The 14350-nt window shown below is 45.8% G+C and overlaps 2 protein-coding genes across 2 annotated transcripts; both read right to left on the minus strand.

Annotated features, from left to right (window-relative positions):
• Nucleotides 1–2807: 2807 nt before the first annotated feature.
• LOC130595106 (torsin-1A-like) lies at nt 2808–8006 on the minus strand. Its single transcript, XM_057401509.1, has 5 exons — nt 7802–8006; nt 7286–7551; nt 5134–5309; nt 4915–5042; nt 2808–3980 (listed from the first exon to the last, which is right to left on the minus strand). The coding sequence occupies exons 1-5, from the start codon at nt 8004–8006 to the stop codon at nt 3730–3732; spliced, it is 1026 nt and encodes a 341-aa protein (XP_057257492.1). The 3' UTR covers nt 2808–3729.
• Nucleotides 8007–8416: 410 nt separating this feature from the next.
• Nucleotides 8417–14350, minus strand: CUNH9orf78 (chromosome unknown C9orf78 homolog). The gene is made up of 9 exons (XM_057401515.1): nt 14122–14350; nt 12775–12834; nt 12071–12122; nt 11786–11856; nt 11504–11581; nt 10857–11054; nt 10286–10422; nt 9441–9539; nt 8417–9126 (listed from the first exon to the last, which is right to left on the minus strand). The coding sequence occupies exons 1-9, from the start codon at nt 14202–14204 to the stop codon at nt 9035–9037; spliced, it is 870 nt and encodes a 289-aa protein (XP_057257498.1). The 5' UTR covers nt 14205–14350; the 3' UTR covers nt 8417–9034.

Genomic DNA, 14350 nt, shown 5'->3' on the forward strand with positions numbered 1-14350 from the left:
CTTAACAGTTCTCAATGCTATTAATTCAAATTACAACAGAGAGCTTAGCATTTACACTAAGCATTAACATTTAAAGTGTCAATTGCCTTTTACAGCCCCAGGTGGAGTTTGTCAAATGTTGGCAAACTGCTCACACTGATGCAACCTCCAGAGCCAAAGCTAGGTAGCCATTAACCTTGGGACGTTGGACTCTTGCTTTTCATGGATCATGTTTTGGCTGTTAACTGACTCACATGGTGAATCCAGTTTCAGTTACTCCAGATACAAAATATTTGTATTTCAATTTCAAAACATTAAGTATTACTACTATATAGTTTGAATAAATCTTAAGTCACTTTTCTCTCTTGGTTTAATCATTTTCAGCTAAAGTACTAGTTTTTGCAGTTTTTCAACCAGCTGCACTGCAGCTTCCTATTAAGCTTCCTTAAAAATCTGTTTATAAGAATAGATGAGCAGATAGCCTATTGATATGAAAACATTGACTCATCTGACAGCACAGTAAGGAATTCAGCAGTTAAATACAGCTCAGAAGAAACAAACCTATGAAAAAGCCTTGAAGTCTGTTTCATAGTTACTGACAGGTAACTACTACCTGCCATGCTCTGCAGGACAAATACAACTCAGGTAGCTTGTTTAACCATTCCTCCTCTCTGTGCTGCATCTGGGAAGATGGCATTCAAGCTGGCGCTTCACCTCCCTAGCTGGCAAAAATACGATGGAACTACAGGATAAGCATGGGCCAGAGCATCTGCAGCCTCTCTAGCACTGAAAGAGTCAGTGTGTAAATAACGGCCTAATTCAAGTGAGGTACAGCAGTTGGCAACAACTCACACCTCACTGAACAGTCTGTTGTTCACGCTGTTGTGAACCATGTGTTGTGTTGTAACGATGCAGAAGGAGTGTATATGGGAAGCATAAGCTGCCTGGTTCATCAGGACTTTGCACTGTGACTACTCCACTCTGTACACACGACAGCTTGGCCCAGGGCACCAGCAGACGAGTATCTAGGGCCAGGCTGCCCCTGTCAAGAGAGCACTCACTACACTGCTGTATCTTAACCACAACCTCTCATTTTATGAGCACAGGAATGTTCCCTGTAGAAGAAGGTTGAATTAAAGCAGCAGTTGCTTGGACTGGACTTTGGTAAGAACAGAATTCATCTCTGACTGCTCAGCTGCTCTTGCGTGGCCAATGCAGTGTTTCCCTAGGGATAAGACCTTTCCCCTATTTGACATTTTCCTCTTGTCTGATTCAGTTTCAAGTGGCCTGCTCTCCTGGTTTCAACTGGGATAGGGTTAATTTTTGTCTTAGTAACTGGTGCAGTGCTGTGGTTTGGATTTAGTCTGAGAACAATGCTGATAACACACTGATGTTTTAGTTGTTGCTAAGCGGTGCCTGCTCTGTATCAAGGAGTCTCTCATGTTCTGCCAGTGAGAAGGTACACAAGAACACAGGAGGGAGCAGAGCCAGGACAGCTGGCCTGAACTAGCCAAATGGATATGTCATGCCCAGCATATAAAAGAGGAGGGAACCGGCTGGAAACCACTGATCACTGCTCAGGGATTAGCTAGGCATCAATTGGTGAGCAACTGTACTGTGCATCACTTCAGCTATGAAACTCTTCTTATTTCAACCTGTGGGGTTTACCTTGTTCTAGTTCTTTTCCCCATCCCACCAGGGGTGGTGATCAGTGAGCAGCAGTGTGGTACTTAGTTACCAGCTGGGGTTAAACCACGACACCTATTAATAATGTCCAAAGTTACTCAGTCACAGCAAGAAAGAGAATGAGGACCTCAGCTTTGAAACCATACTGTCTAAAGGGGAGAAATAACAACAGGATCATATCTGGGAGTGATTTCAGGCACACAAATTTCATTTACTGAAATGGAGATGCTCCTAACCAGGTCTGCTGTCTTCAAGAATGGAAGAGAGATCAAAGACAGTCTCCACTGTTTCAACATCATTCCTACATGCTCTAGAGTAAGCATCAATCTACCCTAAACCATCTAGAACTATGATATAACAAAAATAATTGCTAGCAATGTATGTCAGATGCTGGTATTGATGCTGCAATGGCACACAAAGCAGAACTAAGAATATTTAATGCTGAAAGAGCCACAATACTGCTTGGTTGAACCACTGTTTTTGATGAGAAGCTACCAGACAGTAATAAAAATTTGTAATTTCCACATCTGCTTTTTTCCATTATTTGCTATAATCAGGACATCAAAGAAATAGATAAATACCTAAGTTCAAAGCACTCATTTGCTGACAAATACCAGGACTGATAATTTGCATATTACACAATTTCAGAGCAGAACTGGACAGTTGGAGTCTTACTGGCCCCTTTTTTCCCCTTGCAGAGAAAACTTCAAGCTGCTGCCCCTGAAAATGTGGGTGGCTTCAATGACAGCCTGCATGGTGTTCAGCCAGGGGTACCACAGTGGGAGCAGGAGATGAGAAGCAGGGTTTGAACTGGTGTCTACAAGTTCATCCTTATGATACTGCTGAGCACACATATACCTAAAAAGTCTGCATCTACAAAACACCTGCAAATGTAATTAGTACCAATGGTCTAGAAGTGCAGTTTCCACTCCAAATTTCCTGTTTCCCTTTAACCAGGTAGCAAAGAGTCACACCTCCTCCTCGTATCTATTCCCTTTGAACTCAAGAAAGGACATACCTATATTCAAGAACAGCTGAACACATCAGCCAGAAACATAGCATGCTCTTCCTCAACAAGTAAGTTTGTGCAAAATCAACATAAACTGCTCAATGCAAAGGACACCAGAAGGTAGCTAAGAAATACACTTATGATGAGAAGAGTTTATTTTGAATAGAAACTGGCATGAAAACAAAAAGTGTCTGCAGTGCTCACACTCAGAAACAAGTCTGACACTTCCTGCAGTTAAGTTCAGTTGACACATTTCACTTTTGGTTTTGGATCTGTCTTCATCCCTGCCTCAAAGGCACACAGTATTGCAAGGAAGATGAAAAAGGCAAAACCATGCTAGCTGTCCCCCACATTCTACATGTAGGTGAAAAAACTTCTTTTCCATTTCCTTCATGTAAAATTTCACCTGTACATGTTTCCTGTTAAGATACACCCTTTCCATGCAGCTGACTCACCAGTAAGAAAACAAACCTGAGCTCACCCTTGGGCAATCATGCTGTGAACATCGTTATAGATCAAAACCTAACCAAAACCAGGAACCAACTACACTGATGTGGCAGCCCAGGATTTTAACTTACTCCTTGTAATACTAAATCCACCCTCAGAACACTATTCACATGAAACAGGTTCATATGCTTGGTTTGACACACAGACATAGGAACTTCGATTAAAATTCTCAATATTGTCTAGAGATCATCTACATCAACCCAAAATCCAATTAAAATTAGGCCATAGTCTCATCCTTCTATAGGTGCCAACAGTCTGCAAACGGCTCTGAAGACTGACACATGATCCAAGAGGCGTCTTGAGCGCTGTCAGACACAGACTCCCACATTTACAACACAGTTTGTTCTTACCTTGACAACACAAGGCTGACGTACCTGGGAGCCGTGACTAGTGACAGAATACCAATGCAGAGGCACTGCCACTTATTTACACACCAGGAAGGAAGTAATGTTCCTTTCGTAAAAAAGTGCTTAAAAATGAAATGTCCCAGGTTCTCCACGTTGTGATTAAGTTAAATTTGCTTCTTCACAGGTTGCAGCAACAAAGTGTTAGAAGTCATAGTAATAATCCAGCTTGGCATCCACAGTTTTACAGCCTTTATCCGAGTAAATTCTCTCCTCTCTGGGGAAGTAGGTCATCTCGTCCGCTATTCTGCTTAGGATGTCTTCATCCACAGCATAGCCACGGGATTTAATCTCAACCCTGATACACATTTTCACATGTTTGTATTCCAGAGGCAGGAAGGGAACAAAGTAGTCAATGAGATTTCTATCAATCAAGGTGCTGTGCCAAAATCCACCTGCAAAGGGAAAGAGAAAGGAGTTGTTACTCCTCTAATTACACATTACCGTGAGTTGCATGAGAACAAAAGGCGTATTACAACCCTCTGCTACATACCAGTAACAATTCACCTGTGGTTTTAGGACCCTATAATGTACAAGTAAGTCCAAATACAAGCTCATTCTCATGGTAAGCATGGTATGCATAAAGTTTTGGTGATACATATAAATGTGGTCCATTGGAGCTGAATGAATGAATTCTGATGGAATGCCTTTAAGCCCTGCTCCCCAGTGCTAGCCTCATACGTTCCCCTCTCTCACCTAGAGAAGAATGGATTTTTTGCCTTTAATCAGCTCTTCCAGACCAGCTTTCTGACTCCTGTTTTTGAGCTTGCATTTAACCTTTTAAAAAAAGTTAGCTTCCAAAGCTAATTTCAGAGCATAATTATGTTAAAACCCCCTTTTTACCAGAAGTCCTGTGCAAGGAAACCTAGGAAGCACTGGACTGCCCACAGCAGGGCTGACATATAAGCTTGCTACTCCTAAACAGCTGTCAGAAGGCTTTTAACAGACTGAGCAAGACAGGCTAAGTGGGCTGGTGGTCAAGGAAGTGGCTTCCCCATAATAAAGTATTTTATAGGTTAAAGATTTATCAGCCCTAGCTCTACTGTCAGGATTTACCTTTGCTTTCCCTTTAGCCCCCAAAAATGCACAGCATAGACTTCCCCCAACATATATAATCCAACAGAAAGCAAACATTCCGGTAGTCAAGGTGTACACAGAGCTTCATGTCATCTCAAGAGCTGACTGTAGGCCCCAAAACTGCACTGTGGCTCCCTGCTAGCCAAAAACTAGAGGCCACATCAAGCAGAAACCATAGCTGTAAAAATACAGCTACATGAAGCGCATCCTTTTTGTTTCTACCACTTCCAAAGCAATCCCTGTTTTACTCACTATTTTTGTTATTGAAGACAGACACAGACAGCGCATTCTGGATATCTGAGAGCTGTATATCTTCCCTTGTCCTCCCATTTCTCCAGAAATCTAGTGCCACCTCTGTTATCTTTTCAGCTCCTGCATTGCTAAGTAAAGAGAAAACAAAGATTGTAGCTGGAGGTAGCTTTAAAAGGCATCAAGTGTACAGAATAGCAAACCTGAGAGGCTACTTCATACCTGAGGAATATGAAGATGGCTTGCCGGTAAGACACCCCATCCAAAAGCTCATAGTAGTCCAGGAATGGCTTGATGGAGTCAATGAGTCCTGCATGCATTTTATCCATTTCATCAAATATGAAGAGTGATCTAGGACAGATGCTCACATTTCCCCGAATCCACGACTGCAACTGGTCCTGTGAGGCACGAAAATGAAAGATGCTGAAAGAGTCTGGGTTGAAGAGATAGAAAATAGCACTTCTGTGTACTGACCTTTGTCCTGAGAGAGTAATTTCAATTGTATCATTTTAACAGCTTTGGCTTCTTGACTAGAGCATGGTTAAAAACTATAAATAAAACTTTTAACAAAATCTCATGCTGGTTCTGAAAAACTTTAAGACACCAAGAGATGGGATGGGACAAGCAGGAAATCTCATTGTGACATAAAACATAGCAAAAATTAAACTGCACAGTAGGACACAGGATGGGCACCACTGAGGAACAGCAACACAAAGCAAAGCCCTGACAAGTAAGGTGATTACTTTTGTCAGCACTTTGATCTAAACATCCTTAGGTGTCAAAGCCATGAGCAATACTGAATTTGCTGCCTGAACAGCACCAGTGAGAAACTGCAGCTGCAGTCACTGGCAGAAGTAGAAATTCTCAGCCCTGTGTTTTAATCATTCATAAGTTTAAATGAAGACAGTTATGAGCCCTTCTTAAAACACAGTACTGCTCATGCTTTATTGTATTTGGAGACTCTCTCACTTAAGTGTTACATTTAAGGTCAACAATGAAGTAACTGGAAAAACAAATAAACAACCAACCCCCCCCCCCCCCCCCCCCCCCCCCAAAAACAAAACCCAAAGGGTTGATCTGCAGGCAGATGAAGAACTGCTCTGATCATTTGCAATGATTCACTGGTTTTTTTATATTCACTGTTTACTCAGTCTCTGAACTGCAGCACAGGAAGGTGCCATTGCGTGTACTGTGAATAAGAACCAGTAATTCTCCCTGCTGCCTTGGGCAGCAAGACTCCCAAGTGTATTCACCTTGAAACAAAAGCAGAAAAGGATCCATTTTGTTTTAAAACCGCTCAGTTGCAAGAAGCTGTAAAAAAAGAGGAAACGGGTATTTCCTCCATTTAGAAACCAGGTTTGTAGACAATCCCCTTCTCATTTTTAACATACACAAACCAAACAAGAACATTCAGTACTACAAAAGACAGTGCTGCTCATTCAAACTCTGCTGTTAACAAAGATAGACCCCTTGCCCCCCGAAAACATGCATCTCAGCCACCATTCCACATGACAGCAGCCTATAAGGATGCTGGGGAGGGACTCTTCATTAGGGACTGCAGTGACAGGACAAGGAGTAACGGGTTCAAACTTAAACAGGGGAAGTTTAGATTGGATATAAGGAGGAAATTCTTTCCTGTTAGGGTGGTGAGGCACTGGAATGGGTTGCCCAGGGAAGCTGTGAATGCTCCATCCCTGGGGGTGCTCAAGGCCAGGCTGGACAGAGCCTTGGGTGAGATGTTTTAGTGTGAGGTGTCCCTGCCCATGGCAGGGGGGTTGGAACTGGATGATCTTAAGGTCCTTTCCAACCCTAACTATTCTATGATTCTATGAGATCCACCTGCCTACACAGCCACACTGACACTCACAAACTGACAGAACCGTTCCAAATCCATTCTGTACATTTCTGACAGCAGAATATTTCATCAGGTTTGTTTCACAGCTGGGAAATGGATGCACAGAAAAACTAAATAAAACTGCTCAGCGTGCAGCAAAGCTGAAAAGCACAACCGTGCCTCAGAGAGCAAGCTCCAGCTTGCCATGGTACCTGACACACCTGGAGGTCACCATATCACCTAACCATGGAGACCTGCTGAACCACACTCATGTCAGTCACATCTCTAACCGAAGTACAGCATGAAAATTAACCATAAAGAGAGGCTCAAAACACATACAAAACCCCTTCACATTCACAGGAAAATCAGTCCTGAGGGATGTTAGGATTTACTCAGTTCTGTACAGAAGATTCCAAAACGAGCACACTGCATAAAATAGCATCTACGTTTCTAGTGCTGCTCATGCCATAGCATTTATAATTTCATACAGCAGCCACTGCAGCAGAGCTATGCCCCATGGGTTCCACAGCACCCCCTTACCTTGTAGAGATTGATGCTGTGAGCATGAGGGAAGTGTAAAGTTGCCACGAACTGATGGACGTATTTGCTCTGCAGGCCTCGTTTATAAATGCTTTCGGCGACTATCTTACTGACAAAGTTCTTCCCCGTGCCGGTCCACCCGTGCAAGGAAAGGGCAAGAGGCTTTTTGGCATTGCTGTTGTTCAAGAAGCCCTTCACGGCCTTCACAATCACCTTGCTCACCAGGTGCTGCCCGAACAGCTTCTTGTCCAGGTTCTCCTGCAGAGCTGGATGGGGAGAACATCAGCAGCAGCGAGGAGGGCGCGGGCTCCCCTCAGCTTCTCCCTCCTTTGAGGAGGGTCCCGCACCCACCCGGCTCTGAAGCCTGCCAGCCCCGGGCAAAGGGCCGGCCTGAGCTGGAGCCACACGGGCGCTGCCTGGCCCCCGGAGCCTCTGCACCCCTCCATACCCTCCTCGTACCCCACAATGTCCCCTCTCGCCCCCCCCAGCACCTCCCATCCCGCCCCGGCCCCGCACCGGCGGCGGCGCGCTGGTCGTGCTTCTGGAGGCAGCACTCCCTGAAGTAGCAGTAGAGCCGCGGGTAGGAGATGAAGCCGGTAAGGGCCGAGGCGGCAGCGCCCGCGATCGCCAGCCCCAGGCTGATGGGCTCCACGGCACTCGCAGGCGTAAGGAGCGGCAGCAGCACCAGGGCCGCCCTCAGCGGGCCCCGCCATAGCTTCATGACCGGCCCGGCCCCAACCGCCGCCGCTTCCGCCCCGCAATGCCGCTTCCGCCGCCGCCATGTTGGGTGCGGGTAGAGGCGGGGCTGACGCTGAGGGCGGCCGCCATGTTGGCCGGGCGAACCGTAGTTAAGCTAAATGGCGGCCTCCTGTGGTACACTTGGTTAAACACAGCGCTCAGGGTCGGGCAGAGCAGCAGCGACATCCCTGACCGCCATGGGGGCACAGGGGTAAACTGCAGCATTTACCTGACCTAGAGACCTTCCCCCTCTGGGGCTACCTCACCCCTTATGGAGTCTCCCCTCCTGAGCGATGGGACACGGACCCCTGCACAGCCATGGGATACTGTTATCCCCGACACCCAGAAACCATCAGCGTGTGTCCCAGAAGGAAAAAACACCATTTATGATTGCTTAAAATCATATTTATTATTTGCAAGTTGGAAATCCTGCCTTCACGTTCCACATGCCACACTGGCTGTGGGGCCTCTGCACCAGCCGTCACATTGACCCTGTCCTAACAGCTGAAAATGAGATTTTCCTCCAATTCAAGCTACAACCTGACCCCATTTTCTTCAACAGCTAAAATAAAACTCAGTGAACTGCTACAGAAGTTAAGTCTGCAGGGAACAGAATGATATAAACCAACATAAGTCTCTTACGAAGCTGAATTCAAGCAAAACGGCTTTAGACCTTCCCTTCGTATTTACAAGGCAAACAGCACTGCTGCTTTTAAAGGATTTTAAGAGGGAAAAGGAGTCTGTAAAATCACTAAAAAATGCCAACCATGAAAGCTCATGTTCTTATAAAAGAGGTTTTATAACTGGAAATAAGTTACGTACAAGACTTTACCGACCAAAGAGTTCACAATCACCTGTAAAGTGATTCACTACAAGAGCACAAGAAAAGCTTTGTAGGCAACACCAGCACATGAAGGTAGTGACACTACCCACCTCCATTGCAGGCCATGGACACAGAATCATTTATTAGTGGAAAATCAGCTCAGCTGCAAAGACTTCAATCCACGGTCATCAGTATCGCCTGTTCATCTTCTTGAATTTCTCATAGTGATAATCATCGGTTGCTTTTTCATTGAGGGGACGTTTGCGATTCGGAGGAGATCCTTCAAAAGAAGGAGAAGGCAGTATCATCTCCCTGTCCTTTCACAGGAGACAGTTCCTTAACCCCACCAATTCTCTTATACAGCCCCCTGCTATGTGAAAGGTTATTGCTTCAGCTGTCAATGCTCCCTAACCTTGTACTCCTTGCTATTCCCCCTTTCATCAAACCCTTGTCAGCCAGCTGCGAGGTAGGGGTACATCAAGTGCAATAGATCACTCTGTTTGCCCACTATCTCAGGGCACACAAGAGGAGAGAAGAAGAGTTGTATCATTTCTCTATGCAAGACCCCTGAAGAGTCTGAGATTAGGAACTTACGTTCAGGTTCTGGCCTCTCCGTATCCCCCACTCTCAGTGGACGGGGCTTTGGCTCTTCTTTGTTCCTTCGCACTGGTGCATTTAGCTCCTCATGATAAACTGAAAGAACAAAACCAGCAGATAAGGAGTATTATCTGGAGCAGTGTTATTCAGACAGACGTATTTCTGTGGCATCTGTTACAACTGATCTTAAGCAGAAGCAACAGAACCTCAGAACAAACGCTCTTGTAATTAGTTTCTATGGATAATCAATACATGCAAGATGGGATACAGCAGTTTTCACTCTCACTATTTCATCAGAAGCAGCCCAAAGATACTTAATTTCCTTCAGAACATATAAATCTGACTCTAAATCACTCCTGTAAGCACGGTTAGATGCAGCAGAAGGCTGCCTTTCCTCCAGATGGCTGCAGTATGAGCGTCTCTCCCGGAAATGAATTCTCATCTCCTGGCTAGTAAGGTCTACGTTTGCCTGACCACCTGTCTGCTTTGGCAGCCTGCAAAATGGATTCTCTCAATTACAAACCATCATTTATAATCTCACACGAGGCAGGCATTTCCAGCACATAACTTAAAGAGTCCTGAAACTTATGAGGCGGTGTCAGATGGGAGTTCAAGAGCAGCAAGTCCAGCCATGAGTAATACGTCCCTCTCCTGGTCAGCGGATGGAAGAAAAAGACCAATCCAGATGGGGTCTATATGAGCATCCCAGAGAAAGGAATCAGACAGCTGCTTGTGCTGATACATCAATTAATTTCTCCTACATCAGACTCTGTCCCAACTGATTGCTTTTCCTTGCAGAGGAGAGGGTCACACCTGGGTCAGGAGAGCTACAAGAGACTTACATCTGTTGTGCTGAACATAGTTAACAGCCATGTTGGTGGGAACAAAGGAAGTTTCGCTGTCTTTCTTTTTGTTCTGCTGCTCTGCCAGCAGCTTGGCCTTGGCCTCTTCAGTTGAGATGATGTTTTTTATTTTTGCACTAAAAGAAAAACAAAGAAAAAGAAAAATCCTATTTAGAAAGGGCAGTAGGCATAGAACTGCCAAGTGGGTGGATCCGAGGGATAATAATAGCACTGCTATGGCATTTGATGTGCTCCTTTGTGAGGAGGCAGCGCTATAGAAACAGACACTTTGTTTCTCTTCCAGGACAGGGCATAAATGGATCCTCCCTAAAATTGCTAGATTCAGGTCACAAAAATTAAGAGCCTGTTGCCACAAATCACGGAGCTGCATTAGAGCCTGTCTCTATGGAGAACATGCTGTGGCAGATACTGCCCTAATCCAGAACAAGACTCAGTCCCACCAGAGAGCCACACCAGGGCTGTGTAATCCAGCCCTACTGCTGCTCTGTCACTCAGCAGTTAGTCATCCTGGCAATTCAGGCCATAACCAGCAGATCTGTGAACTACATACTCAATTCCCAGGTCCACTTCAGGAATGCCGCTCAGCATCTGGTTGGACAGCATCTCCTCAGTCTTCTTGGCAGAGGAGACACGGATGTTCTCTGGCAGCTCATAGAGAGAATCCTCGGCATTCTTAAGCTTCACCTTCTGCTCCTCATTCTCTACAATTCCTTTTCTCTTCTTCAACTCAGTCTCAATGTACTTCATCCTAAACAGCAGCACACAAGGGACGATATTTAATCCTGTTTTCTGTAGTCTGTCGCAGCGCTGCCGAGTACAGCTGCATCCCTGGCCTGATAGCTAGGATAAAGGAAAGAATAATCTCTCCCAAAACAACACAGCTAACATCAGCTACAAAACCCAAGATATTTGCTGCTCTATTCAATAAACTATCAGATCCTCCAAGCTCTTTCACAGCCAGAAGAGAAGGCGCCCACCGGTATTAAGTGTTAAACTAGCTGGTTGGCAGTTCCCATCTTTGTCCATGGAAAATCCTTCTCAAGTCTGGTAGCCAGGAGGTGAAAAGGGCAAGTGGAAGTTTCAGTGAGAACTGGGAAGATGTTCTGGGACTGCTCAGAATCCAAGACAAAAAATTAAAGAGTGAAGGGACACCCAACCCTAAATTCAACATCACAGACACATCACAGCACAACTTACATGTCAGCATCTTCATCCCTCCTGTTGGTTTCAGCTGAGAAGGAAGTTCCCAAGTTCAGATCTTCCTCTTCATTAATCCTAAATGGAAACCACAATGCTTAAGAGTTTTGAGGGTTGTTGTTTTGGTTTTTTTTTAACTAATTTGACAAGTTAGGGCAACAGTAATTGGCCAAAGTGCATTATGTTAAACTCTTAGAAGCAAACCAACAACTGGTTACTTCGTTACTAGCTGTCTTTTAATAGTAATCCAGGGAGAGGTCTTCAGAGTTCATATGCACCCACCTGTCCTTGCCTCTTTCTTTCAGCTTCTTCATGTCCACCATTCCCCCCGATTTTATCTTAAATGGATCATCCTGCAAAACAAGAAATAATAAGAAACCCTGAAGCTTGCCTCTAGTTTAATGCTAGTCTTTGAAATCTGGATAAAACCACAGGAAACATTTAAGTACTGAGCTGGGCCATGAGTCCTACCCCAGGCCAGACCTCCGCAGGGATCAGCTGGATCACACTGATGTTTTCACATCATTACATCTCCACACCGAGGTGATGAAAGAGCCTAGCACTCACCACAAGTGTTGCTTCTTCCTGCAGCTTCTCTCCCACAAGCAGAGCTACAGCGCTAGTGAGGCGGATACAGAAAGTAAACAGAATTCAGTGGAATGGAACATATTACCAACAATGCTGCATTTCTTTATCCTTCTCTAGATCTAGCAGATGGTCTCACACACTGCATCAACGCTAAACTGTCAATGTTCCCAATCCCTCCACATGGATAGAGGAGCTATTACTGTTTTGGAGAGATGAGAATTTAAAGGAGCTTTTAGTGCCTTCCAATGAGTCACCAAAATAAGGAACAAGTTCACTGCTGGTGCACATTTCAATGAGCTCATCAATAGCACTAGATGAGAGGGGAGAGAGGACTTAGGGCGGAGGAGGTGTGAGTGTGTCCAATTTTAAACCATGTGTGCAGTACTGAAGTAATCTGGTGAAAATACATTTAATAGTAAATCCCAATCCTAATCTTTTTTGGCCAGGATACTGAACAGACTTTGCTCACCATAAACTGACCCTGTGCACTTGCACCAAAGTCTTCCCCTTCTCCAGCCTCAGGGCTTTAATGTGGAAACTTCTCCATCAAGAACATGGGATTGGCACTATCTGACATGTAACGATGTCTACTGCCAGGAGGCACGTGGCAAGAGACATATTCACTGTTACATTTCACCCACGGACAAAACCCAACTCCACATCCTTGGTGCCACATCCCTTACCTCACCCCATTAGGTCGCCTTCTGAGGTTCTGAACTTCTTTGGCTTCCTCAAGTTTTAACCTGAAGAAAAAAAAAAAAAATGACTTAGGACTTGATGCTTCAGTCTTAACTAATTAATTCAATTTGACTTTTTTGCAGTTAATACAGAAACTTCTAGACAGACTTTGCTTTAGACTTCTGCATGTCCCATCCCTGGCAGTGTTCAAGGCCAGGTTGGACAGGGCTTGGAACTAGATGAGCTTTAAGGTCCCTTCCAACCAAAACCATTCTGTGATTCTATGATTTTTGTATTGGTGTTCACTTGTCTGGTTACAGACTAGATAGATGTTTTTATTTTACTTTATTTAAACAATTCCATTTATTTAAAGCGATCTGAAAAAAAACCCAAACCCAAACCCACATGGCACCTGCTAGTTATGTCCCTTCAAGATGTCTTCTCAGCTGAGGAAAGAAGCACCCAAATGTTGACAGGCTTTAATAAGATGCCAATATAGGAAGGGTGAGCTGAGGATCCCCCATTTCAGTTGAGTCCCCAGCCAATACTCTCCTTGCAGTAAAGGAGAGGGTCACAACACAAAATGTGGGGCACCTTTCCTCCTTCAATGATCAACACTAGCTTCCCATTTACAGCAGAAGTAGCAGCAGCTCTGAAGTGAATATAACACAGCTGAGAGTTACAGATACATCAGTGCATGGATGACTTAGAAGAAAGTTGACGGTAAATCTAAATATCACGTCTCTCTATAGACTGACGCGCACTCTTGACTTCATCAGATATCCAGACTGATTGAAAGAGCCATCTTTCAGTACCTGCCATTAACTGTATCATAAAATATCTTTCAGACACCAGAAATATTTTGCTTGGAACTCAGAGCACTGAGAACAAGACAGATCACCTCTGAGTGCCGAATTTCAAAAGGCTGGAGTGAAAAGAAGCGAACGCTAGCAGTGATGTGCGATGCCAGCGAGCAGACGGGTGCCAAGCGGCAGCAGAGGGTCTGTCCGTCACCCGTGACAGAGCGCTGCTCTGGGGGGCTCCGGGGCTGGCCCCTCGCAAACGCTTCCCGCTCCCGGTCCGTGGAAAAGGAGGAGACGGACCGAGGCCTCCGGGGGCAGACCTCCGGTCCCCCTCCTGTTCCCGGCAGCATCAGACTCCCGAGGGCGAACCCCAACTCAGTTCGGGGCCCTGGGAGGCAGTGACACAGCGACGTGAGGAGGTAACGGTGTGAGGCGATGCGGTGAAGCTGTAACACGACAGCGCTCCGTGACCGTGCGACGGCGAGACACGGCCGGCCCACCGCCGGCCCCCAGCACCGCTGTGCCCAGCCGGGCTCTCCGCTGACCCACCTGACCTCCTCGGCGACCTGCTCATCCTCTTCCTCCTCCTCGGAGTCCCCCCTCCGCTGGCGGAAGGACTTCTTGGCCGGCATGGCTCCCCGGCACAGCCGCCACACCGCCGCCCGCACCCCACAACAACAACGTCGCGCCGCGATGACGCTAAAGCCCCGAGACGAAGCCGGGCAGCACCGCCCGTCCGCCAGCACCGCGGCCGGCACGATCCGCCGGTCCCGGGAAC

The sequence above is a fragment of the Pezoporus wallicus genome, unplaced genomic scaffold (assembly GCF_028554395.1).
Source record: "Pezoporus wallicus isolate ANWC-B61680 ecotype Strahan unplaced genomic scaffold, APGP_CSIRO_Pwel_v1 contig_8013, whole genome shotgun sequence".
Classification (NCBI taxonomy): Eukaryota; Metazoa; Chordata; class Aves; order Psittaciformes; family Psittacidae; genus Pezoporus; species Pezoporus wallicus.

What these genes read in the sequence shown, in the direction of transcription:
- CUNH9orf78 (XM_057401515.1), bottom strand. Translation starts at nt 14,204, where the DNA reads ATGCCGGCCAAGAAGTCCTTCCGCCAGCGGAGGGGGGACTCCGAGGAG. An exon ending in CAGGTCGCCGAGGAGGTCAG is followed by an intron (nt 12,835 to 14,121) that starts GTGGGTCAGCGG and finishes TTTTTTCTTCAG; the next exon opens with GTTAAAACTTGAGGAAGCCA. An exon ending in AGGAAGAAGCAACACTTGTG is followed by an intron (nt 11,857 to 12,070) that starts GTGAGTGCTAGG and finishes CTTGTTTTGCAG; the next exon opens with GATGATCCATTTAAGATAAA.
- LOC130595106 (XM_057401509.1), bottom strand. Translation starts at nt 8,006, where the DNA reads ATGAAGCTATGGCGGGGCCCGCTGAGGGCGGCCCTGGTGCTGCTGCCG. An exon ending in CGACCAGCGCGCCGCCGCCG is followed by an intron (nt 7,552 to 7,801) that starts GTGCGGGGCCGG and finishes CTCCCCATCCAG; the next exon opens with CTCTGCAGGAGAACCTGGAC. An exon ending in ACAGCATCAATCTCTACAAG is followed by an intron (nt 5,310 to 7,285) that starts GTAAGGGGGTGC and finishes CGTGCCTCACAG; the next exon opens with GACCAGTTGCAGTCGTGGAT.